General features: G+C 40.8%; 4 protein-coding genes across 4 annotated transcripts in view; 3 read left to right on the top strand and 1 right to left on the bottom strand.

Moving 5' to 3' along the window:
- The window catches only part of LOC118409662 (alpha-methylacyl-CoA racemase-like), a 6,286-nt gene extending 4,681 nt beyond the window's left edge, over positions 1 to 1,605 (top strand). Inside the window, exons 5-6 of the mRNA XM_035810835.1 lie at positions 417 to 597; positions 918 to 1,605. Of these exons, the coding sequence (XP_035666728.1) occupies positions 417 to 597; positions 918 to 1,327 (591 nt within the window). The 3' untranslated portion in view covers positions 1,328 to 1,605. The remainder of the gene's footprint in view (positions 1 to 416; positions 598 to 917) is intronic.
- Positions 1,606 to 2,009: 404 nt separating this feature from the next.
- LOC118409663 (RAD52 motif-containing protein 1-like) lies at positions 2,010 to 6,551 on the bottom strand. The gene is made up of 5 exons (XM_035810836.1): positions 6,294 to 6,551; positions 4,184 to 4,345; positions 3,422 to 3,689; positions 2,858 to 3,006; positions 2,010 to 2,396 (listed from the first exon to the last, which is right to left on the bottom strand). Exons 1-5 carry the CDS (start codon positions 6,477 to 6,479, stop codon positions 2,301 to 2,303), a joined length of 861 nt encoding a protein of 286 aa, XP_035666729.1. The 5' UTR covers positions 6,480 to 6,551; the 3' UTR covers positions 2,010 to 2,300.
- A 1,776-nt stretch (positions 6,552 to 8,327) lies between these two features.
- On the top strand, positions 8,328 to 20,361 carry LOC118409785 (coiled-coil domain-containing protein 112-like). The gene is made up of 14 exons (XM_035811088.1): positions 8,328 to 8,406; positions 9,126 to 9,253; positions 9,537 to 9,658; positions 10,197 to 10,286; positions 10,780 to 10,855; positions 11,306 to 11,492; positions 11,875 to 11,961; positions 12,305 to 12,454; positions 12,828 to 12,959; positions 13,399 to 13,494; positions 14,222 to 14,371; positions 14,802 to 14,897; positions 15,300 to 15,418; positions 18,710 to 20,361. The coding sequence occupies exons 1-14, from the start codon at positions 8,383 to 8,385 to the stop codon at positions 18,738 to 18,740; spliced, it is 1,488 nt and encodes a 495-aa protein (XP_035666981.1). The 5' UTR covers positions 8,328 to 8,382; the 3' UTR covers positions 18,741 to 20,361.
- Positions 20,362 to 23,128: 2,767 nt separating this feature from the next.
- The window catches only part of LOC118409672, a gene marked incomplete in the record, with an annotated part of 8,998 nt that continues 8,453 nt past the window's right edge, over positions 23,129 to 23,673 (top strand). The window contains 1 exon segment of the mRNA XM_035810856.1: positions 23,129 to 23,673.

The raw sequence follows: 23,673 nt of genomic DNA on the forward strand, positions 1-23,673 counted from the left end.
CCTCCTCGTAATTTAGAGCTCGCTGACAACTCGGCTGAGCTAAATTCTTGATTTGTAGAGGAGGCTTAATGACAATGACAATTAAGTGTTTGTAGTTTTTTTCATGAACTCACTGCAAATAGCTGTCGAATTTAAAACGATATACAGTAAATTCATTATGCCTGTGACATATCCTAATGGGCACAGTAACATCTTTTACAATATTTTAATTTTGAAGGAAATAATGTTAACCCAAAATCTTTGAGTCTTGCAGCATGCAAGTAGTGACCAATTATCTCATGATCTCAACCAGTGTTATCATCAAGATATACCAATATTGGTTAGAAAATGCATTTTGCTTTACAGCTCTCTATAACAAAGACTTAAGTTTTCCGCAGGAAACTTTGTCAAAAGTTTATTCTATTTTCCTCTTTCAGGTTGAAGGTGCTAGCTACGTCGGCTCCTTTATATGGCACACCCGTTTCATGTTCTCCCATGGCCGTGGGGAGAACTTACTGGACACTGGGGCGCACTTCTACGAGACTTACAAAACAAAAGATGGGAAGTACATGGCTGTAGGTGCCTTGGAGCCACAGTTTTATGCACAGCTGCTAGAAGGTACACTTTCAATGGTTGACATATGTGAATGTCCTCTTTTTTTCATTCTAAATTACTGTTGAATGCTTTCTCAAGAAGGTAGACCAATGCAACTTTGCTACAACTTGCATTTGTTGCTATGCACAGTGTTACCCTATAAAAGTTGAATAATCCACCCTTAGTTTTGGTAACTTTCTGTCAAACTGGGTGGCAGTGAGCTAACACTAACAGTCAATTCTTTTAACATTCTAAAATTCTAGGCTTCTTTCATTTTTTCTACCTTTTACTTAAGATCAGCAGTTGTATAGTTTTTGATATGCATTACATTTTTGTCTTTTCAGGTCTAGGGCTTGCCAATGAAGACCTCCCACCTCAGATGGACCGTGACAGTTGGCCCTCCATGAAGGAAAGATTTGCAACAGTTTTCTCCAGTAAGACCCAGGCAGAGTGGTGTGAGGTGTTTGACGGGACAGACGCCTGCACCACGCCCATTCTGACTATGGAGGAGGCTCCGAATCATCCTCACAACAAGTCACGTGACTCTTACCTGACCAATCAGGACGGAGGAGTGCAGCCCCGCCCCGCGCCTCTGTTGTCGAGAACCCCCGGTGTTGGCGGGGCGGGGCCCCAGCCGAAGGTTGGACAGCACACCAAGGAAGTGATGGTGGAGACTGGCTTCAGTGAAGAGGAGATTCACAAGCTTGTGGAGTGCGGAGCAGTTGAGCTTGGGGGGATCAAATCAGCTCTGTAAAAGACCTTGTACTGCTCTACACAATAGTTTGAAATTCATTTGTAGTAGACTGTTGTACAAAATGTTACTGTAAATCTTGAATTGTCTGCAGTGTGTTTATGTTTGCTGTTTCTGCAAACGCATTTCCGATGCATTACCTAAAACCTCCTTTTCCCTCTTACCACAAAATTCAGTCCTAACAAAAATAGGTATATTTAGGGTATCATATATTTGTATCAGTAAGTTTATTTTTTGAAGCTACACTGAGGAGTTATCATTAAAAAATACATATACAGTCAGACTCTATGTTCACTCAATGATGGGGAACCTACAAGAATTCATTCTATATTTGGTAGGTTTGATAAGATAAAGAAAATACTCTTATAATGTATCATATGGACTTTTGATCATGATGCAGACAGAATACTACTAATATGATAAAAATGTAAAAAAAAAACACCTTGTGAGGTGAGAATAATAAACTTGTGTTTGTTGTTGTTGATTTAAAATCTATCAATCTACTTTTTACACATAACAAACCTTTAATGTGGGTACTCATTAAAATCTCAAACTAGATCCAGGAATCCTCGAAGACTCTTTTGTAAAATAAATATAAACTTATATAAAGTACATGTAATAGTACTTTGGCACTGCACTATAACCTTAGTGCACAGGACTATGATTACCACTTTTTACTCTTTGCATTTAAACTGACAATGTCTCTGTTCAGACAGTTTTAGGCAACTAGTCAGGAGAATGGAGCTTTCTTTCATGTCCATTTGATTTAGGGACTTCGTAACTTGGAAACATTAACAGCAACAAAATCTGAACCTCAAGTAAGCAATATTGAGGTATACTTCTGATAAAGTTGTCATGGTCCCAGCCATCTCAGCTTTTCTTCACGTACATGTGAGTTCTCTATGGTTATGAATATTTATGGAAACAAAACCGTATCCTGTAGTAACATTGTGAGTTTGCCTCATGAGTCAGTCCTTCAATAACATTCCATCTGAGCGAGCAGGGCTTCCATATCATCCTCTTCATCTGGCTCTCCATCCAGAACTGTGACTGGAACCATGTTTGCTTCATCCTAAACAGAAAAATTATTTAACTTCATTCAACTTTTAACCATATTCCTCTTACAAAAATATGCAATTGTTAACTGGAAATTAGACTGGTCCAATAGCTAAAGTGGTAGAATGTTCACCTTGCATTCAGAAGGTTGGGGACTTGGGGTTGTAAACAAAAACTTGAAAAATGGTACATAAATACTGCTTTTTCTGCTTAGCACCCAGCACTTTCAATGCAGAGTAATGTAGTTGAACACACACCACTACTAGTGGACTAGCCCTATCTATTGTATGTGTATAGTGGCCTGTGGTCCAAGGGTTTTAGAACAAGAGATGGGCACTGCCCCTATACACCCAAAGGCAACGCGTAAGAAGAATTTTAACTTGCTACATCTGATTGTTTCTGCATCTACTCTTTTAGAAACAACAATGTGTGAAATAAAAACCCAATGAGAGATTTCAGAACAGTCCATGAGCCTACCTCAGTACTGTACAGTATCCCATCAGGCACAGCGGTGTTGATCTCCACGGCAACCTTCCCGTTGCCCAGGACGGCCAGAATGACCCTCTGAAAGGCATTCTGGACTGCACGGTGGACGGCTATTTTCATTGCAGCTCGGGTGAGGGAAACTGCATCAGTGCATGTTTAGAAAAAGATTGTGTCATGGAAAGTGTTCCAGGAATATAGTATATGATTGATGAGTGAAAGACATGCTTTTCATGGGATTCTGTGATATGAACAAATGACTTGGATAGTGCTAACTGGGTAAACTCAGCATACCCTGCCAGATTTAACAAAAACAAAAGATGCTTATGCATGTAGCAATAATGCAATAAAATTCCTGTCAGCTCTAAGTTGGTCTTTTCTTTACTGCAAGCAGCTGTGGTACTACAAGTATGTTCCATTGTTTCCAAGGGACTATAGTATGTGAGTTATTTGCAGGAACATTTGCACAGTATTTATTTTGCCTAACAATAAAAAATAAAATTGATGAAAATTCATGTACTACCACATCTTGATTAGTAACTCTTAAAGTTCTCTAACCTCTCTCCTGTGGTCTTGCTGGATCTAAAGTCTTCTCCCCCAGCCCCACCCCGTCACAGGACATGTCCCAACCTCTGATCTCTATTCTCACCACACAGATGTATCTCAGGGAGTGAGGGTCATGCTGGCATGCTTCTGGGTCTTGGCCGATGGACACAATATGAGTAGTCCAGCCATCCATGCCGAGGAAGTGGTTAGCCAGGTCCAAACACTTGGAATAGGGAAGGGGACAGGGTTCTCTCTTCTTCATCTTGGTAGCATGCTGGACCTAAAAAAATTAATTCACAATTTCAGGATCTAGGAGTAGAGCTATAAAGGAAGGCTCTGAAGAAAGCAGACCTTAAAGTAGCCTTGTGTTTAAATTTATTCCTGTTTTCCCTCTATGGTGACAATATTCATGTCACCATCACTACCAGTACCAATCGACCACACCCTTAAAGTGCCTACTAGTACTAGGCTAGTTGGCACATGTGGCAGCCAGTTTCCTTGTTGTTTCACTATTTTTACAGGGAGAAGTCACTAGCACTTCCACTTATTATATAAACTTCCAGTTTAATGTACTTGAGGCACCTCAAACACACATTTCAGCTCCAACTGGGATGTTCTCACCCAGGTAAGTTGAACAGGGGTCTTCAATTTACTAACAACATATAAATGAAGAGCTCAAAAGTGAGACATTCCTACATCATCAACCTTTGAACTGGGACAGGCCTATCTCAGAATGGAAATTGCTAATGCCATTAAGTCTTGTCAATATCATACCATGATTGTCTGTCCACCGATGAAGTATTTCCCATTCAGGCCAGCTCTTGCTTTGGCAGCATCTCTAGCTAGGTAGAACTTCACGAAGGCGTAGAAGTACCCTGTAAGCCTTTCTTCCTGCTGCCCTTCAGCTGCTGGCTGCAGCTGGACAGATGGCTTCATCTGTAATGATGCAGGTTTGCACGGGAGGGAAGGAGGAAAACTGAGGACAGTATTCTGTCTAAAGTACAGCTGTGAGTATGAAATAGAATTGTTTTTTTTAAATCTTTGCAGTGATTTTATTATGATCACAATTTTCATTGGCATATAACCACTGCAACACCATGAATAATATATGTATTACAGAATTTTTCCATAGTGAACTTAAAGGACAGCATCAGAAAATTTTCAATTCTTTATTTTCCAGTAGTTTACTCATTAAAAAGTTGATGTACGTCAATTTTTACATTGATCCGCCTAATATGACCCTGTAGACACGTTTGAACTTCGCGCTCTCCTCCTCTCCCCGCCGCGCTGGCCGATGACGTAATGGCCTCGTTCTGATCGTCTGAGATTGTATGACGTCACGGATCCAAAACTTCTAGCCAGCCATTTTTCTCGGTGAACCTCGGTCCTCTCAGCGGTGAATAATCACCCCGCCATTCTGGAGTTCAGTTTGTTGTTGTTGAAAATTACTTTCGTGGACCTGTAAGTCGCATTGTGAGCTGTCTACGAAGCCTTAGTCCCCGGGAGACTGAACATGAATAAGCTTGCCTGCGAGTAAACCGCGCGGCGACGGGACGAAATCAAAACAATGGCGGTGGGGGAGGTTCACGCACCGTGCCTTTCTGGACTTTTACAAGAGCGAGTTCGGGTCAGTTCTTACCTTCTCCTTTCCGGACAGCACAGCGATAATTACACGTAAGCTTCCACGAATTTTGGTTGAATTCACAATTGTCCAACTGGCATGGACATTAAAAAAAAACATTTTTCCTCTGACAACATACCCTTGATCGCTACATATCGAACGATCCCCCTTCCGCGCCGAAACATACATACAGCATTGTTGTCTTTACATACAACACAGGCCGGCATTGTGAATGGCGCGAAATGTCGGCTTCGTTTCAGAGTCCGTGATTTGTTTTGAATGAACCCCAAGCAATCTCTGCCAAAGCTACATGATTGAAAAACCGACCAGTCCAGATGATTTACCCGAGAAACAGAAAATAAAGTGAGAGGCGAGGCGTAACTCGCACGATCTGTACAAGTTGCGGTGCTATCTGTTTCGGCGCGAAAAGGGGGTCGTTCGATATGTAGCGATCAAGGGTATGTTGTCAGAGGAAAAATGGTTTTTTTTAATGTCCCTGCAAGTTGGACAATTGTGAATTCAACCAAAATTCGTGGAAGCTTACGTGTAACTATCGCTGTGCTGTCCGGAAAGGAGAAGGTAAGAACTGACCCGAACTCGCTCTTGTAAAAGTCCAGAAAAGCACGGTGCGTGAACCTCCCCCACCGCCATTGTTTTGATTTCGTCCCGTCGCCGCGCGGTTTACTCGCAGGCAAGCTTATTCATGTTCAGTCTCCCGGGGACTATGGCTTCGTAGACAGCTCACAATGCGACTTACAGGTCCACGAAAGTAATTTTCAACAACAACAAACTGAACTCCAGAATGGCGGGGTGATTATTCACCGCTGAGAGGACCGAGGTTCACCGAGAAAAATGGCTGGCTAGAAGTTTTGGATCCGTGACGTCATACAATCTCAGACGATCAGAACGAGGCCATTACGTCATCGGCCAGCGCGGCGGGGAGAGGAGGAGAGCGCGAAGTTCAAACGTGTCTACAGGGTCATATTAGGCGGATCAATGTAAAAATTGACGTACATCAACTTTTTAATGAGTAAACTACTGGAAAATAAAGAATTGAAAATTTTCTGATGCTGTCCTTTAACGGCATTTGTAAAAGAAAACCTCCTTCGCCCTTTACAAAATCTATCTTGAAAATAAATAGATTTACACTTTTACAGGAACCATAACATCTGATTGAATATCCATAAAACAGATAACCGCTAAAAACGACTTTAATTTGCATAGAACATTAAATTCTGTAATGTTATAACCCAGATGCCTTACCACCTGGATCTCATTGACAAGTCCATATTGCTCAAAAGCCTTGCACAGTTTGAAGTAGACCTCTTCTTCAGCCAGGCTCCCAGAGATCCTGCTGACATACAGGACCTTATCACTGCTGTTGGGACGTATAAACTCCACAAGCTCTGGTGCTGGCAGAGTCTGGACATATGGACATACTGTGCTCATCTTTCAAGTTCACTTGACAATGTAAGTTTCTGACTTGGAGTTAGGGGTGCTCTAGTGCTCTTCAACCATGCCCTGAAATAAAGAAGCTGTTCATATAGAAATTGTACAGTCATATCTGTATCTGTATATCATATCTGTATCTACTGTATATACTAGAACATTGCCATATGTTCCAATTATTGGGGAAGAGCAAATTTATGGCCCTGGCTATTGACAGTGACACCATGTACCTTTCAGTGCACCCATGGCAATATCTTTATTTTCTTTCCTTGGCAAAATTATGCATATTCATTCATTGCTCTTCAATCTAAGAGGGTCTGCATGGGGGGTCCTGACAACGCTTTACGCTAAATTCGGGACGGTCGACAACGCTTTACGTTAAATTCACGAAGGCCGGCAACGTTTTACGCTAAATTCAGAAAGGCTGACAACGGTTTACGCTAAATTCTGGAAGGCTGGCAACACTCGACAGAGGCGGGGGCGTGCTCCGCAAGAAAGATTGAAATTTTGAGTCTCTGAAACACTATTCCCTGCATTTTGAAGGGAAATTTTCGCTGGCAGACAAAGCTAAGTTAAATGGCATATCTAATTAAAGAGTCCCAGGGGTTCAGCGTAAGCTTTTGAGGGTGACGCCAGCCAACTTATTTTGCCATGTCGAGCGCCGAAGGAAAGTCCGGGAAAATTTTGAAACCCTGCCCCCCTGAAACGCCATTTTCTGAGTTTTTTTGGCTATTATAGAAAAGTAAGTGAAATTACATTTTTATCAGTAAAAAATCACATCCCCCAGCCATGATACATATTTTTACGAAGTCGATGACAGAAGGTGAATAGAGTGGCAAAGGAGATCCGACGAAATTTTGAAATCTTGACCCTCTATAAAACTATATTTCGTGCATTTTGATGGGCAAATTTCTATTAGCAAAACAGGTCTTTGAGGTTGACACATCCCCGACATATTTTCAGAATTTCGAGTGCCAAAGGCGCGAGGCGGCACAAGGAGGACCATGGAAATTTTGAAATCTTGACCCTCTAAAATGATATTTCCTGCATTCTGAGGGGCAAATTTTGCTGGCAGACTAAGCTAACTTCAATGACATTTCTATTTGCAAAAAAAAGGTTTTTGAGGGAATACACCATATTTTTTACCATGTCGGTGACCGAAGGTGAAAGGAGTCGCAAGTGAGGTCCGGCGAAATTTTGAAATCTTGATCCTCTGAAACGCAATTTCCTGTGTTTTGAAGGACTAAATTTACTGGTAGACTACTTTTCGACTTACGAAATTTGGGAGGCCAGGCTACGCTTTACGTGAAATTTTTAGGCTAGATTACGCCTTACGTGAAATACACTGGCTACGCTTTACGGTAAATTTTCCATCCTCACTACGAATTACGTGAAATAAAATAGCTTACCCTACGAATTACGGGAAAAGAGCATGCAGAAAAAGAGCATGCAGACCCTCATCAAACATCCATTAAATTAACTTCCAGGGCAGCACAATCAATCTCCCTGTGTGGTAGTACTAGTATCACTAGTCTACCCATTGTCGGTTAATATCTACATCACTCTTATCCCTTGCTCTTATCTTGACAACAAACCCAGATAAATCCAACTCACCCATCCAAACAGTCCCGCCACTTCTGCAGAATAGTACATTTACCTGTCGTAGGTGACATTATATCAGATATCTTTTTGTAACTAGCAGTTTAATACAAACGTTACAAACATTAATACATAGAAATATTTCAAACATAAAGTGATATTACTGCTGACCTACTTTAAATAAGATATACGACATTTTTATATGGCAAAAAGAAAAAAAAAGTATACATTATAATTACTGTCACCCCCATATTAGAAATGGTATATCTAAGAAGAAAGGGCATCATGGGTAACATTTTTCAAGATGGCGACGGCAGGTGTTGGAAAAGTGAGTTGGTTGCGAAAACTTTAGTTTTCTGAGATATCTTTGATAGACAGTCGGTCGCCTTTTGCGGTAAAATCTGGGTAAAAGTCAAATTGATCGGAATGTAGTATTTTTGTTGAGCTGTGTAGACCATAGTGCCGACAGCAAGCAAAGCTTCGCGCGTTGTCAGGGTACGAGTAGGATACTTTGTTTATGCCCCCCTCCCCCCATTGAAAACATTTTTTGACGCCTAAATTTTGGGCAGGTATAAAATTGATAACGTCAACTTATGCGTTTCTCAGAATGTTACATTATAAGATTTTCCCTAAGAAAACACCATAGTTAGAGACATACAAGTTACACCTAGCAAACGCTGTGATCAATTTGATGATGAAGGTATAACTATAAACTGTTGTATCTGTTGATAATTTTGAAAGAAAAAAAAAATGAAGGAATAATAGTTACTTTCACAGCTTGTTTAGTACAGACCCTATATATTCCATTTAAATTTCTTTTAAGAAGTGCATATGATGAAATATGTTGATTGTTATGCATGCTCGCTGGTACCACAAATACATGCCAGTCTGTTGAAACAGTGTATGCATGTACATGTACGATGTACTAGTAAAGAAGAGCAAACAGCTGATTTATTTTAACAGATCAAAATAAGTGATCATAAATTACATAACTGCCATGATCTGTGAATAACAAAATTATTCCCTTTCCCATTAAAAACCATACAGGTTCTGAACAGTACAGACAAACAAACAAACAAAGCTGGTAAAGACAAGGATGTCTGGGTCTGGAAAACCAGGACTGAGAAAGCCAGGAAGACAGAGGTGCTGAGAGAGATTGACCAAATGGAGCTGAAGTAAGACCATTTGTAATAAGTTGGCACTTTTTAAAAGGATGCTTGAGAATCTAATAATTTGGCAACCAAGTGGGTGTTTTTTGCCTAACTGCAACAGACATAGCTGTCATCATGAACATACAACCTTCTTTTTTCACAGTTTCCCTAAGCCTTTCTTCCAAATGATTTAAACAGGAATTAGTAATACTGAATATTAAAGTTTTCAAATCATTGCACATTACATCTCAGTTCTGACTTAAGCTCTGACTTTTTTTTCAATGATTATGTATATTCCATCTTTCAGAATCAAGAACCTGGAGCGAGAGAAGACAACCCATCTGTACAGTAAACGTTCCGACTTCAGACAGCAGTTTTGTGAGCTGGAAGATCTGGAGATGAAGGGCAATACAGACAGGAAGACAGAAAGTAAGGAGTCTGGATTCTAAATGATGATCAGACACTGACAGAAAACAACATACGTAATACGAGATAGCAAAGAAATCTAACATGCCACACCATTTTAAACTTAATTCAAAGCGCAGTTTTTGTAACATATATATTTACAGCATTCTGGTCACATTCTCCAACTCAGAGCCTTGCCTGTCACCCACTCAATCAATATACCTTGCAGAGATTTTTGTGGGCATTGCCCCTCACCAGTTGTCAACCAATCAGAGAATCACCTGAATGTTTTCTTTAGGTCAAGCAGATTCTCTGAGTGGCTGACAGCTGGTTAGAGGCCACGCCCACAAAAGTGGTAACCTCAGCCCAGTTTAACATAGCCTTTGCAAGGCATAATTTAAAGGCCACTAGCAAATAGGACAAATTCTGGTCATTGACAATTTGATGCTTGCATCATGTGCAGTGTGACATTTTTTATGACTTGACTTGGTTGTTTTAAGCGTAATTTGTGGGACAGCACTGTAAAATGTACATAGTTGCTGCCATATGTTCTGTTTTTCAGAGGTAAGACTCAGACAACAGCTGGACAAGATGAGAGGAATGGTGAAAAAGTTTCACATACAGCTGAAGGATGTCAAGCCCACTCCTGAATGTAAGTCTTGTTTTTGTTTTTCTCTTTGTGTAAAGGGTGCAGCCTTTATCAAAATTAGATAGGATTTTGGTTAGGGTAAGAAGTGACATGTGATGTTTTATGAATACACAGAAATGTCTGGAATTTAAATCAAAAGTACTGTAGTCAATTGATATTTTGTCTTCATACAAAAGTTAACGCTAATAAAATTGTATTGATTGATAACAGATTCTTATGCAACTTGAGACTGTATGTTAGTCTTCAAATGGATTTGGTGCCTAGTCCTGGGCATGTATGACCTACATGTATTTCCCACTATGATATTAATATTATGTAGGTACTCATTACCATTACCTGCACTTTGTGCATAGCCATCTCACTTGCTGGAATTACCATATCCCTACCCAAAATTGCCTGGCTAGAATTCCAGCGCCTCACCCTAGAATTCTACTTGGCTGTTGAGTCTTGTTGTTGTTTACCTGTTGCAACAAAACCAATTTTTCTATTTCTGCAGTTTTGGAAAAGTTAAAGGTCACCATGGAAGAGATAGAAACCACCATCAGTGCATTTAAGGACCAGCGGAGATTAGAGTAAGTAACAAAGATCCTGTCAGATACTGTTCATACCACTATTTGCAAATCAGAATTCGCCAAGGCCAAGGGATTAAATTCATTAATGCTGAGGTTGATTTGGCAGATCAGTACTAATCGGAACTGGATTCAGACCATTCATACCAAGATCCTGATAAATCCCTGTGGCTGGTTGAATTCTGATTCACAAATCCGATGAATGGGGTCAATGATTTTAAGCATGTAGATACTAGATATGTGTATCAATGTTGGCAGCCTCAATATGTGAAAATTAGTTTATTCATCACCTCAGAGAAAACTAAACAATCAGAATGGAATTTGTAAAATTTAATCAACACTTGCAAAATGTTGACAGAGTTTTATAAACTTAAAATATCTGTGCCAAAACAGTTCTCTCAACATGTTTATATATATTGTATCATATGAGACCTTTTTTATCTTATTATCAAGCTATGAAGAGTTGCTGAGAGATGAGAGGACGTTGACCCAAGAGGTCACTGCCCTTGAGAAGAAGATGGACGCCTGGGCACAGGGTCCTGCGGGGGTTGCTATGGAAACCAAAGGTGCTAAAACCAAAAACCTGTCTGTCAAAAACAATGTCATGAAGGATCTTCCACCAGAAGTTGCTGCATTTGAGGTGAGTTTTCCTGTTTGTAGTACATGTAATTCTTGGATTAGAATGCTTGTGTAAGTCTTAGTGTACAATGTAAACCTGTAAATAAAGGAAGGATACACGGTATGAACACAATTCCGCAACAGTTGCTGAGTAGGAAAGACTTTGAGTGCTTTGTGAATGTGTGTTTAGTTATTGCATACCTCATTCCAAGCCAGGAGCCCAAATAGGAACTGTTGCATTGTCATAAATTTGATGCAGTTCTTATAAGAAGCATGAATGGATGTTGTGTAGTTAGCAACGTTTTTTTTATTGATTAAAGATTGTTTGAGAAGACTGGTTTATTCTGTTTCTGTTTTCAGACTTTAAGTATATTGTGTACAATGTATGTTTCTTTTTGTTCCAGAGATTCTTGGCTCAAACTGGTGGGCATCAAGGTGGATGGGACGACTATGATCACCAGGCATTCCTCAAAACTAGGACCAAGTTCAGGGTAAATAAACATCTCTGTGTTTGACCCAATCGTCTTTTTTCTAGACTTTTGACAACTCCCTAAAAGTTTTTTCCTCTCATTTTAATCTAAAAATACAACCCACAAGCCTTCAATGCGAATGTTATCTCTGTCAACTTTCTTCAAGCCAGAAGTGGTCTCTTGCATTGCGCAATGTTGTTATAAAAACACAGAAACTTACATGTATATGCAGTACTTTCCATGTATATTACAAAACTTTGCATGACTTTGCTGCAACAAACATTTTTAGAATTAATGCCAGTCACCAAAGTATACTTGTCACTTGTGTGTTGTGTGTGTCCAGTATGTTGCCTGTATGTTCCAGGGTAAGGCTGCCTTTCTTGACGAGGCTGTGCGTGCCTGCCCAGGGAGGACTATAGGAAACGTAAGGCAGCACGAGAGTTGGTACCAGGAGTATACAACGCTCAAGGAGAGAAAGAAGGAGGCCATAGCCAACTGGAGAAAAAAGAAAGAGGTTTTGTGTTCTGTTGTTTTCTCTTATGTGCCACATGCATTTCTGAATGCATACAGCTGTATGAATGCATTTAACAGCGTTATCAATAGAATTAAGGTTAAGAATATTAACTGAATTTTTGTGTCAGTTATCTGACAGTTTGAAAACTTTGAATCCTGTAACCTACAAGATATTGGTGAAAAGAAGTTTTGTCAAAAGTAATGCTTTAGTGATAATGTAAAGACATTCAAATCATTGCTCAAATTTTTCTCTTCAAAGTTGACAAAACTTTGGATTCTATAAACCTTAACATATTAATTGAAAAGATTGTTTAGCCACAGCAATCCTGTAGTGATAATCATTGTGTTAAAATTGCAATTTTTTTCTCTCATAGACAGAAAAAGAGGATCTGCTGAAGCAGGCTGATGAGGACAGCAGCAGTGATGATGAAGAGATGCTGACAGCCAGGAGTAAACAGATGGAGCAGGAGAGGGAGGAGAAGAGGAAACAGCTCAATGCCTGGAAGGTGAGGGTGAAGGGAGGAATGTGATGTTACCATTGATGACAGGGCTCATAATGAATTTCTTAGAGTAGTGCACAACATAAAATAAAGTGGAACCTAATGGCAAATAGTACTGCCTTTATTCAGGGCTTCAATCTAAAGTAGTACCTTTATGCAGTTAACCATACACCGATATCCAGGTGCACTCACAGTCAAAAATTAAGTGTACAGCTGCTCTAATTTTGTTGTCCAAAAGCACATGATTGTGTAACCAGTATTTTTCAACACTGTATGCCTCAACACCCTTCTTTCATTTGTTGTATACAATTCTTTCCCTTATGTTTTCTAAGTTTCAATATCTGTAGGGTTTCCTACTTGTTCATCTTGAAATGTCTATTAACAATTGCTCAAAAATGTTTGCCAACATAGTAAAAGGACAAACTTTCTGAATGCACTTCCACAGGTGCAGAAAGAGCTACAAAGGGCCCAAGATGAGGAAAGAAAATTGAAGGAGGAACTCTCCAAAGCCAAGCAGCAAGAGAAGGAAAGAGAGAGACAGGTGTGGTTTTTTCGTGTGTTCATGAATTTGGGCTATGCCATGAAAAAGGTGTTTGTTCTATCAGAATCACACAAATGTTTCTTGGCAGTTCCCAAGTTTCTTTTGATTACTTGTCTATTAGTATTACATGACACTTTCGAACACGCATTTCCAATGTATTACAACTATCTTAAGATGTCACTTTCCTTAAGCACTACAAAAACCTTCATACCACATGAGTCCTGCAAAACAACATGAATTTACAGTATATTCAATTGTTCACAGGCACTCAAATATTTCAAATTGTCATCCCATAGATCCAAGAGGACTCTTCCTAGATTATGACAGTTTGATGTACCATATAGTGATGTGCCAGATAGTGAGTGTAAGATGATTGATGATGTACATGTACACACAGTTGTGAACTTTGCCTTCCACAGTTCCACTAGAAAGTCATTGTGTGCCCATGTTGTAGGCTGCTGCGATGATGTACCGGATAGTATATGTACCGGAGTGTAAGTTGATTAGATGGCAATGTTCACAATGGTGTGTACATCACAGTTCCACTTGAACACTCTCTGCCCATGTTGTAGGCTGCAGTGAGAGATTGTGTAAACACAGGCTGATTCTGTGCCCATGTTGTAGGCTGCTGTGAGAGATTGTGTAAACACAGGTTAATTCTGTGCCCATGTTGTAGGCTGCTGTGAGAGATTGTGTAAACACAGGCTAATTCTGTGTCCATGTGTAGGCTGCAGTGAGAGCCCAGGTGGAGGAGTACAGGAGGCAGAGACAGGAGGAGGAGGAGGAGCAGAGGAGGGAGCAGGAGGAGAGACACAGGCAGGAGAGAGCCAGGAAACAGGTGATGGGGGCAGAGGAGATGTCCAGGTTCCAGGAAAGGGTGAGATGTCCAGAGGAATCCAACTATTGACCTTCCTCCTAACTCCGTAACCAATACAGATTGGGGGTCAAACAGCATCTTCAAAGTCTGGTTAAAAAGTGAATGTGATCTCGAACCATTTTAGTAAATCAAAATATGAATTTGATGAACAGTTGAGCTACCCTTTCAATAGAGAACACACCAAGATGCTACATGTATGTCCAGTATTTCAAGCTTCATTCTACTGGAAAATTTCCATAGATTTTTTTTGACAAGTACCACTTAACATCCTGCAATTCTTTGTACATATGACTCCGCTCTAGTGTACCCGTCAATGATTCAATAGTGCAAGGTGTAAAGGTGAGGTCAGAGACTAAATATTAGTACTACATGGACAGCTTTTGACCCATTTCTCTCTTGTTTTGTCCTCTTCTGGCTTCCATGCTCGCAGGATCAGAGAATGGTAGAGGAAAAACTAGCTAAAGAAAAAGCTAGAGAGGAAGCTATGAAGGAGAAAAACAAAAGGTTGGAAAGGCTTAAGGGTCAGGTGAGTTGATTTCACTTTGTATCCTTGCAGGGTTCAGAATACCACATGCATACATGTATCCAAGTTTGTGTATGTAAACTTGGTGTGGACTGCAAGTACATGTAATTTCAGACCAAACTTGCACTTTATCCACTTTTACTACCATTAGAAATAACCCACGCACACCAAAAACATGATATCACCAGTACAATTAACCCAAGAATCTATTTCAAGCCCTTTCTTGTGTTTGCTATTTATCTTTTCATTGAAGGAGATTTTGCTGAAGAAGTAGACAGAACTACAAAAAGTACAATGTAATCATTATGACAATGTTATGTCCAGTTATGGTGGCTGCCTTGATATGTAGATATTACCATGATGGTTGTGTGGGAAAGGAGAAGGAACTTGAATTTGTTTCCCAAGGTGGAGGTGAAGGTTGAGAGAGACCGCAGCAGACTGTACCAGCCCACTGCACTGTGGAAACAGAGAAACAAGGAGATCGGTCCCAGTGGGGGAGGGAGGGTGTTGCACATGACACACAGGTGAGTAACATGTCATAGTCACATGATAGTCACATGATGATCACATGGCAGACAGGTGAGTAACATGTGATAGTCACATGATGATCATATCTGCATTGCACAGGTGTATGTTTATCACACTGTGCTCCAGTAGACGGGAGGGTGGAGAAGGAATTGCACACCCCTCTTTCACCATAAAAAAAGTTATGTGCAGGTCAGGCAAACAGGTAAAATGCCTGTCTGCCTGCTCATCTGTCGAATCAACAGGAGAACCATAAAAGATAACTAGTGTTGAAGGTTGCTTGTATTTCAACACTGGAAGTTCCGTTGTCAGCACTCCCTGTTTCATCTGCTGTAGATTTTTCAGCAAACTGACGGATCAAGACATGGACAGGTATGCAGATCGTTACAAACAGGTATATCAAAACAGTGTAGCACAAGATGTTGTTATCCTTCATTCAGGTCATGACAACTTTTCATCATGCTTGTTTTCTTCATCAAAGAAGCTGTTCACACGTACAGTAGTCTTATGTAGTATGACTAAATAATAAGGTCAGATCAGGTCCACATTCCTCCACTAGTCCACAAGTAAGGAGGTAAAGGCAAAGCCACAAAAACAACCCTCATAAAGGGGACAACCAGGTCATTGACCCTGTCCTATATAGGACGTATAAATCAACGCTGTTGCTGTTGTCTGTTAAGGCTTGCTGACCATGGCAATCCCTCAAGGCAAAAACTGAAGGCGACACTGTAGTTAAGGAAAGTAGGATTGAAATCCTGAAAAACACACATAGCTGCAAGAGGGCAACCATAAAAGAAATAGGGCCAACAGAAAGCAAAAGAATACTGAGGTGAAAATTTGAAGGAAAGATCTTTCTGTTCTAAGTTTTCCTTCAGTACATACTAGTACCAAATTCAAATGTAATCTTACATTTTATGATCACTGGCGAAGGAAGGACTTTAGAAAAGGCAGAAGAAAGGGAGGAGGATGGAAACTGCCGAGGTGACTGGTGATGAACTTGAAAGTAATCTGTGTCTTCCTAAAGTAGACATGCAAATAGCCATGCCCCCTGGTGGCACTTGACCTCGTTGCAACCTGCCAAAAACATGGAGCCAGAGTTCTGACACTTGGCAGAACATCACATTGTTTCCATAGCTACCACATATTCCTCTGTCTGGCAAAATAAGCAGAGAGATGTCTGCATACAAGCAGGCCTGGTCCAACACAAAGACCTTATACAAAACATGTCTGGACTTCAAGATTTCCTGCATAGACAAGAAGTGTTCTCTTGTTGTTTGTATTTCGGTCCTGTTTTATGCCCCATTCTGACATCACTGCATTGTGTGTTTTAATAGATTATGTCACAAAACAGTCCAATATATGCTGTAAAATGAGAACACTATCTACCCGGTACAATACAGTCAATATCTCTCTCTAGCATACATACTTGGAAAAAAATTTCATCCTTATCTTTACATTTGATAATTGTTTAACTTTACTCTGTCATTTTATCTTCCTCAATCTTACAGCGAAATGTAAATTTTTATATCACATTCACAGTACGAAACATGACTCACAACAGAAGAAGTAAAAGACAAAGCCAAACTAAGATTGAAGCACAAAGCCACGAGAAGGAAGAGAAATAGATAATAACAATCACAACAGGTCTGAGATAAATGGTTTGGCCTGCAGGGTCATAGGTCACGAGGGCAGTAATAAATCTGGTGTTGATGCACCTGCTCCTGCTGGGGGAGGATTTCACAGGCAGCAGGCACTGTGGAGGGTAAATTCTCACATTCAGGCCATAAAACACTGCCTTTAAATACTCTTCAAGCAGGGGTTGATGGGGAAAATCACGGCCTTTTTCTTATATGCCGTTTTTCCGTCAGCTATCCCCACCAAAGAACCTCCCTGCCCCTTGTATTTGAGTCTCCGTTCTGGAGCAGAGGCTGGTGGAGATAGCAGACAGAAAAATGAGGCATATAAGAAAAAGGTCGCGATTTTCCCAGTCAACCTCTGCTTGGAGAGTACCTCCTAAGGAGTACATGTGTATTCTGGGAACAGCCTGTGAGAACTGTACTGTAGTGAGAAGTACTTGTAATCTTGAAAAGCACTTGTAAAACAAAGACATATTTTGCATACCTGTGTGTGTGTTTTTTTTACTCTGCCTTTACCAACATCTTCAGTGCTGTACACTTTGCTGCCATCATATTTATTGCTAGTATGTCCTTTATAGTCCTTTGCCATTTACCTTTTATGCAGTTTCCTTTGATGTGTTGAAGGTTAGACGTCAAAGCAGGGCTCTAGCCAGCGTCCGTTTTTCCGTCAATTGATGGAAATTTGCTGCGTGTGACGGAAAAATTTCAAAACCAATCCATCAATCTTGATGGACAAATATCCTTGGTGAAGCTACAGGCGGCTTGGGGACGCCGTAAAAGCCACACACTGTTTGTTTTACTATTGTTATGATTGTTGACAATGTGTGTCGGTGCCCTTTCGCATACGATAATCTCATTAAAAACCCGTTTTTCAAGGTCTCAGTTCAGTTTCTCTAACTCATGGAATAGTGTTTTCGCGACAATGGGAATTGGCTGACGGAAAAAAAATCGAGCTGGCTAGAGCCCTGCATCAAAGTATAAGATACACCAAATAGCAACCGGATACAATTTTGGAAACGGTCAGACATTTCAGTGTTATCCTTTGTCAGTGACACTGTCACTGATGAAAGATAACATTGGTCATCTGAAATGTCTGACTGTTTCCAAAATCATATCCAGTTGCTTGAATGATTGCTATTGGACAAATTTCCTTTGATGTGTTGCCGTTCTGATGTCAGCACAAGGCTTGCCTCCAAAGCGGATGAACAAGGCTGTGTTTGGTACCGCCACTTCTGCAATATATCAGGGTCATTTTACATTGTGTGGATTGCCCTAGCACCATTCAATCATGTTGTACCCACTGACATGGTATCTGCAAGTGCTCGTACACGTGTGTCCTTGCCCCAGGGCATACGACTGTATTTGTAGGTATATGATAACTGAAAAGACCCACTAGGGAAGGTCTCTGTCAATGCATCCTCCCATTACTACTACCTAGGACATGTGAGAACATTTTCTTTGAATGTCATGTCACTGTTGATACAGCAGTTTGAAGTGGACTCAACAAAAGTCTCTGTGCTTTTTGTTAATATGTCAATAGACCTTTCACAAACTCATCACACTGTGAACGTTTGTTCTGCCTTCCATTGGTTCAGGTTCAAAATCTAAGTGTCAGGAACAGGACTTAATTTGAAGTATTTCTTTTTATTTCAGAGCTGTTCCCAATTGGAGACAAGGTGTGTAAGATCCATGCAGCAAGCAAGAAAAGCACACCAAGTTGCAGTGCTTGGGCTGTTTGAGTGTGGTTGTGCTTGTGTGAACAAGGCACCATTGGAATGAACACGGAGATAAGGAAACATTTGCTGCAATACTATCTAGTGATAGCAGCCAATCTCTTTAAGCCCCTGTCATACATTCATGGCCTTCCCATGGCTTTGCTCCCACGGCCACTCCCAACCAAGGTCAGCACTGGTTTGGGACTAGTTTGGAATCCAGTCTACTCCAGAGTCCAGATCCAGTTTGCTCGTATGATACTGTCCAGGAGTATGACTTTCCCAATTTCAATCCTTTTAAATGTAAAGTTGTCTGCATCTTTTAAGCTAAGGGCACAACCCGCCGTACGTGCAAATACGTGCTGTCTATGTGCCAAAATGTGGGCAATCTTTTGGGATCCGTAAGTGGTAAGTACCGCCTCCGTACAAACTCGTAGGGAATCCAACAGATTTTGGAACACGCAGACACGGCGTAGAACTTTATGTGCAGGCAAAACTTTGTGTGCTTGCGCAACCGTGCGAGTGACGTGCATTGACATACTCCCTCCCTGCTCTTGCCAGTCGTTTCCCACATTTTCAGAAATATGGGGCGGACGTGGCCTCCCAAAAGAAAGTAAGGACAAATCGCACGTACGGCGGGATGTGCCCTTAGCTTTGAGCAACCTTCCCCACCAGCTCCCTTGCTGACAGCCAATGGTCAGTGTCACTGATGAAAGATAACAGATGCTATCTGAAACGTCGGGCCATTTCCAAAATCATATCCAGTTGCTTGAGTAATAGCTTTTTGGCAATGATCTGAAGCGGGGTATAGGGAGGCCATGGTTGGCTGTGTGTGGCAGGGCCTTTGCTTATATTTCATTGCATCAGGTTGGCATATAGTTATGTTACTGATGATCAGTAACCAAAATATATGCTGATAACAGCAATCATAACATTGTTTGATATAAACAGAGGATCTCAGGAAAATGATTATGTTATTTGTAAAAACATTGTGCAATAAAATGTTTTACTGTGTACATGTCTGTAAATATTGGTTGTTTTTGATAGAATTACAGAGGGAAATACATGTCAAATAAATTTTGTCAGACAAAGCCATGAAAATGTGCTAAATATACAAACAATTGAACAGTTGAACCCATTTTGACCTCCACAAAGCTGTTTCATTGTCGAATTTTAGTTATGTTTGAGGGTTATTTTATGATCACGTAAACTGATTGTAAGGTTTTGTAAACCTTAGATGTGGAAATACGTGGTTTCTAAGAACATGTCTCACTCACTTTTGTGATAAATGTCTCTTGTGCACGGGATCTGTATAGTTGACATCAACAAAACATATCACTGTTACATGTAATAGTGTATGATACCGGTATTTTTAGTGCACATTGATAATTTGCTAGGTTTTTATGGGAAATTGTTGGTGTAGAAAGTGCACTTTCAGCTCTTTACTGTTGTTGGGTGTAGTTTTTTTTAATAAATTTTATTGGAACGTGCCTTTTTTGTATGTTTTGCATCATGTTTGAGAAGAAATTGGGTCATTTTGTAACCTCAAGCTCCCACATGTCGAAGTAAAATTGATCGGTGCATTTGTGAAAACATTTGTCTTTCTGATTAATGACAAGCCAACTATGGGAAGGAGACGTCCACAGATAGGGGCAAATACTTGTATGCGCGGCTTTAAATGTCAGAATAGCTGTTGTTCACACACAAGACTTTGAGGCAGTTGTTGGTTGAAGTTTTGATCTGAATCTAATTCTAAACCAAACATAAACGAGACACGAATGTATCCATTTTGGGTCTGGATTGTCTATGTCCGTGAACGGCTTCTCTGGCCAGATGGAAACACGGAATTTGATACGTTTTCGGTTGTTACATCTGTGCATGGCGACGAAACAATATCTATTACCTCAGGATTTATCTACAAGTCGTGTTTTGATGACGCCACGGGTGAATGGTCTAGGCATGTCATCCACGTGATTTATTCCTGAAGAAAACATCAGACATAAGCCATAACAAGTACAAATAGATTTTGAACATAATTTAGAATAAATCAATATCCGTGTTTGTTCATGCTTATGCATGACGAAAGTTGTTGGGGAGTTGCTATAAATGTGCTTGATGACAACGGCTGTGCTTAGTACTATTGTTTTTTTTTCACATTTTTCTATTCTATTTTTTGCTGAACGCAAAAAAAAGTCAAAGCTTTCTATTTATCTAAGATATGATGTCAGCCTACAGCCATTAGGTTGAGAAATATATATCACTTATATTGATATTCATCAAAGACTTTGGTATATGAGTGTACATGCACATTGTGAAGTATAATTGTCATGTTGTGTGATTCAAGTAATTATCATACATGCTTTGATATTTAAAACAGGACAAGTGGGTCGGTGTTATCACTATCAAAATAAAAATACCACAAGTGTCTTCAACGCGACATCAGTTTGCCGACCAAAGGGCCGGGATAAGATCGGAACTCCGATCAGCTGGGAGGGATTAGAGGTCTTGAGTGTTCGATCTATTACTGTCTTTCGAAAACATTGCCCTTCCCGAAACCCGTTAGTCAATGCATTGACCATCTAAAGTGCCCTTTTGTAAAACTCGTTGTTAATCTCAAAGCAAATGTTTGGAGCCTGAATCGTTACGTTTTTCCTAGCTAGACGTCTATCTTTCTGTGACAACCACCTCCACAAAGGCCTGTCGCGCGCAGGAAAGGGTAGTTTAGTTAGTTCCCTTACATCTCCTTGGCGATTAAGGCCTACGATCGTTGTACGGTCAAATACTCATGACATTTTTGGGATAGTCGTTTATGTTTCGCACAAATGTAACTGTCACAAAGGGCTGTCTTGGCACCTTGCATTTTTTGTTCCGTCACAGCCTGCTTTGAATGTCTTCGACGTCAACATCGCCGAATTATTACGATCTGGCAAGTAGACAAAAGTCCATAGGACCATCCGCCTATGGTAGAGCAATGTGTGACGACAAACTGTGAGAAACGTGTTCCCATGCAATGACTTGTTTTTACAGTTCATGTCGGGTTCACGATGCTGACGAGACGCCTTATTTATTCAGGAAGGCCATGTTGATATAGTTATATGGATGACATTCAGACGCACATAAATATTGTGAGTTTCCAAAAAAACAATCCGCCATACTGTAAGTAGCTGACAAATGAGCAAACGCATGTCATAAATTGCAAAAGAATGTAAGAAAGAAAAATATGCGAAGGAACAAAAATCCACTGAGAATCCCTCGTTCGGTATACCATAATCTGCGTTTAGTCATTTGACCTTTCTGAGCACTTGGTCCGGGCAAGCAGCCCGCGATGATGATGATGAGATTTCATAATGAAGGGCATTATTTTGCCAAAAACTTTTGTTCTTCTCACGCTCGCACGACTGAAGGATATCATGATCATTAAGACATGTGCTTGCAGCTTTCACACTGACCATCCTGTGCTCAAGATATCTTTAGCCGAGGAGAGGCGGGAGTTTATCCTAGTCATTTGATGTAATTACTTAGAACATATCTAGGGATGCAAGGCCTTTAAATGGCATTCTGATGCTCCAACTAGTGCATATGGTGATCAGGGATAACGTAGGGCAAATCTGTTACTGTTGACGTTGGAGAACCAGATTCCCGATGATTAACTGACGACAACCTTTAGCGTGCATAGCAACTGAGCTAAACATGAAAGTTCATCTGTGTTGGCAAATGGCATTATGAAATAACTAAACTCTACCTAACCAACACTAAGAACTGTCCTTAGTGTTGGTTAGGTTAAGTTTAGCCCTTAGATCTTAGACTTTTGGTCCTCCTATGCCGTAAGGCATATGCCAGTCATTGGGCAGCTGCAGGAAGTTAATATACCTACATTAATGTTCATCAAAGACTTTGGTATATGAATGTACGTGCATATTGTGAAGTATAACCATAACGTTTTGTGATATTTAAAACAGGATACGTGAGTAATATCGCGATCAAAATAAAAATGCCACAAGTGTCCAAGTGACATAAACGCGACATCAGCTGATTGCCGACCAAAGGGCCGGGATAAGATCGGAACTCCGATCAGCTGGGAGGGATTAGATGTCTCGAGTGTTCGATCTATTACTGTTTTTCTTTTGTTGTTATTGTTTCATATCACAGCAAAGCTAGTTTGAGCCGACTGGGCCTTTCTTGCTTTCCTCTGCTGCTTTCAACTCTTCTATATTTGCCGAATCTTAATATAGAGGGGCTAGCGTTAAGCCTGGCATCGTCTGTTATTGTTAACCATGCATATAGCACATGGACGTTAAAACGCGACAAATATGATTGATGACCTTTAAAGATTTCGCGAGTGCCCATGGCGGCTATGTAGGCCACAGTGGGGCACCCAAATTGGGCCAACTACGTCAGAGGCCTTCAAGAGCAGAAGACGCTCCACTTGCGTGCAGCGCGAGGACACCGCTCTAACAGTTGCGGACGTGTCTGTCTGTGATTGGACGAGGTCGTGGATCGATCCTTGCCCGCCGGTTGCCCTTGGTTACTGAAGGAATCGAATGGTTCAAGGTAATCTCGGCGAATCCGGCGTGTGACAGGGAAAGAGTTGAGACTTGCTAAGCCATCGGCGCACTCTAATTGGTCTCCGTTGGAAAGGCTGCCCACGTCTTGCCAGCTGAACGCCGAGCCAGACCAGAGATTCCAAGGCGTAACTCGGACAGCTGCGTCCCGCGGCTTTAACGGTTTACTACAGATTGACACCGAATAACCTGTGGACGGCAGGGCCCGTATTCTCTGGGAGGCCGACGAGCGTTTTAGTGTTGCAGCAAATTCTTCCAGCCATTCCGTGCCACCAGGGGTACTTTTAGCAACGGACTAATCACCAGGCATGCATGCTTGAGGTTCGGCTGTAAGCCGCAGCGG

The sequence above is a fragment of the Branchiostoma floridae genome, chromosome 2 (assembly GCF_000003815.2).
Source record: "Branchiostoma floridae strain S238N-H82 chromosome 2, Bfl_VNyyK, whole genome shotgun sequence".
In the NCBI taxonomy this organism is placed as follows: domain Eukaryota; kingdom Metazoa; phylum Chordata; class Leptocardii; order Amphioxiformes; family Branchiostomatidae; genus Branchiostoma; species Branchiostoma floridae.

What these genes read in the sequence shown, in the direction of transcription:
- LOC118409663 (XM_035810836.1), bottom strand. Translation starts at nt 6,479, where the DNA reads ATGAGCACAGTATGTCCATATGTCCAGACTCTGCCAGCACCAGAGCTT. An exon ending in AGCAAGACCACAGGAGAGAG is followed by an intron (nt 3,007 to 3,421) that starts GTTAGAGAACTT and finishes GCACTGATGCAG; the next exon opens with TTTCCCTCACCCGAGCTGCA. An exon ending in GGATACTGTACAGTACTGAG is followed by an intron (nt 2,397 to 2,857) that starts GTAGGCTCATGG and finishes TTTTCTGTTTAG; the next exon opens with GATGAAGCAAACATGGTTCC.
- LOC118409785 (XM_035811088.1), top strand. Translation starts at nt 8,383, where the DNA reads ATGGCGACGGCAGGTGTTGGAAAA. An exon ending in AGAAGGAAAGAGAGAGACAG is followed by an intron (nt 13,495 to 14,221) that starts GTGTGGTTTTTT and finishes GTCCATGTGTAG; the next exon opens with GCTGCAGTGAGAGCCCAGGT. An exon ending in TGTCCAGGTTCCAGGAAAGG is followed by an intron (nt 14,372 to 14,801) that starts GTGAGATGTCCA and finishes CCATGCTCGCAG; the next exon opens with GATCAGAGAATGGTAGAGGA.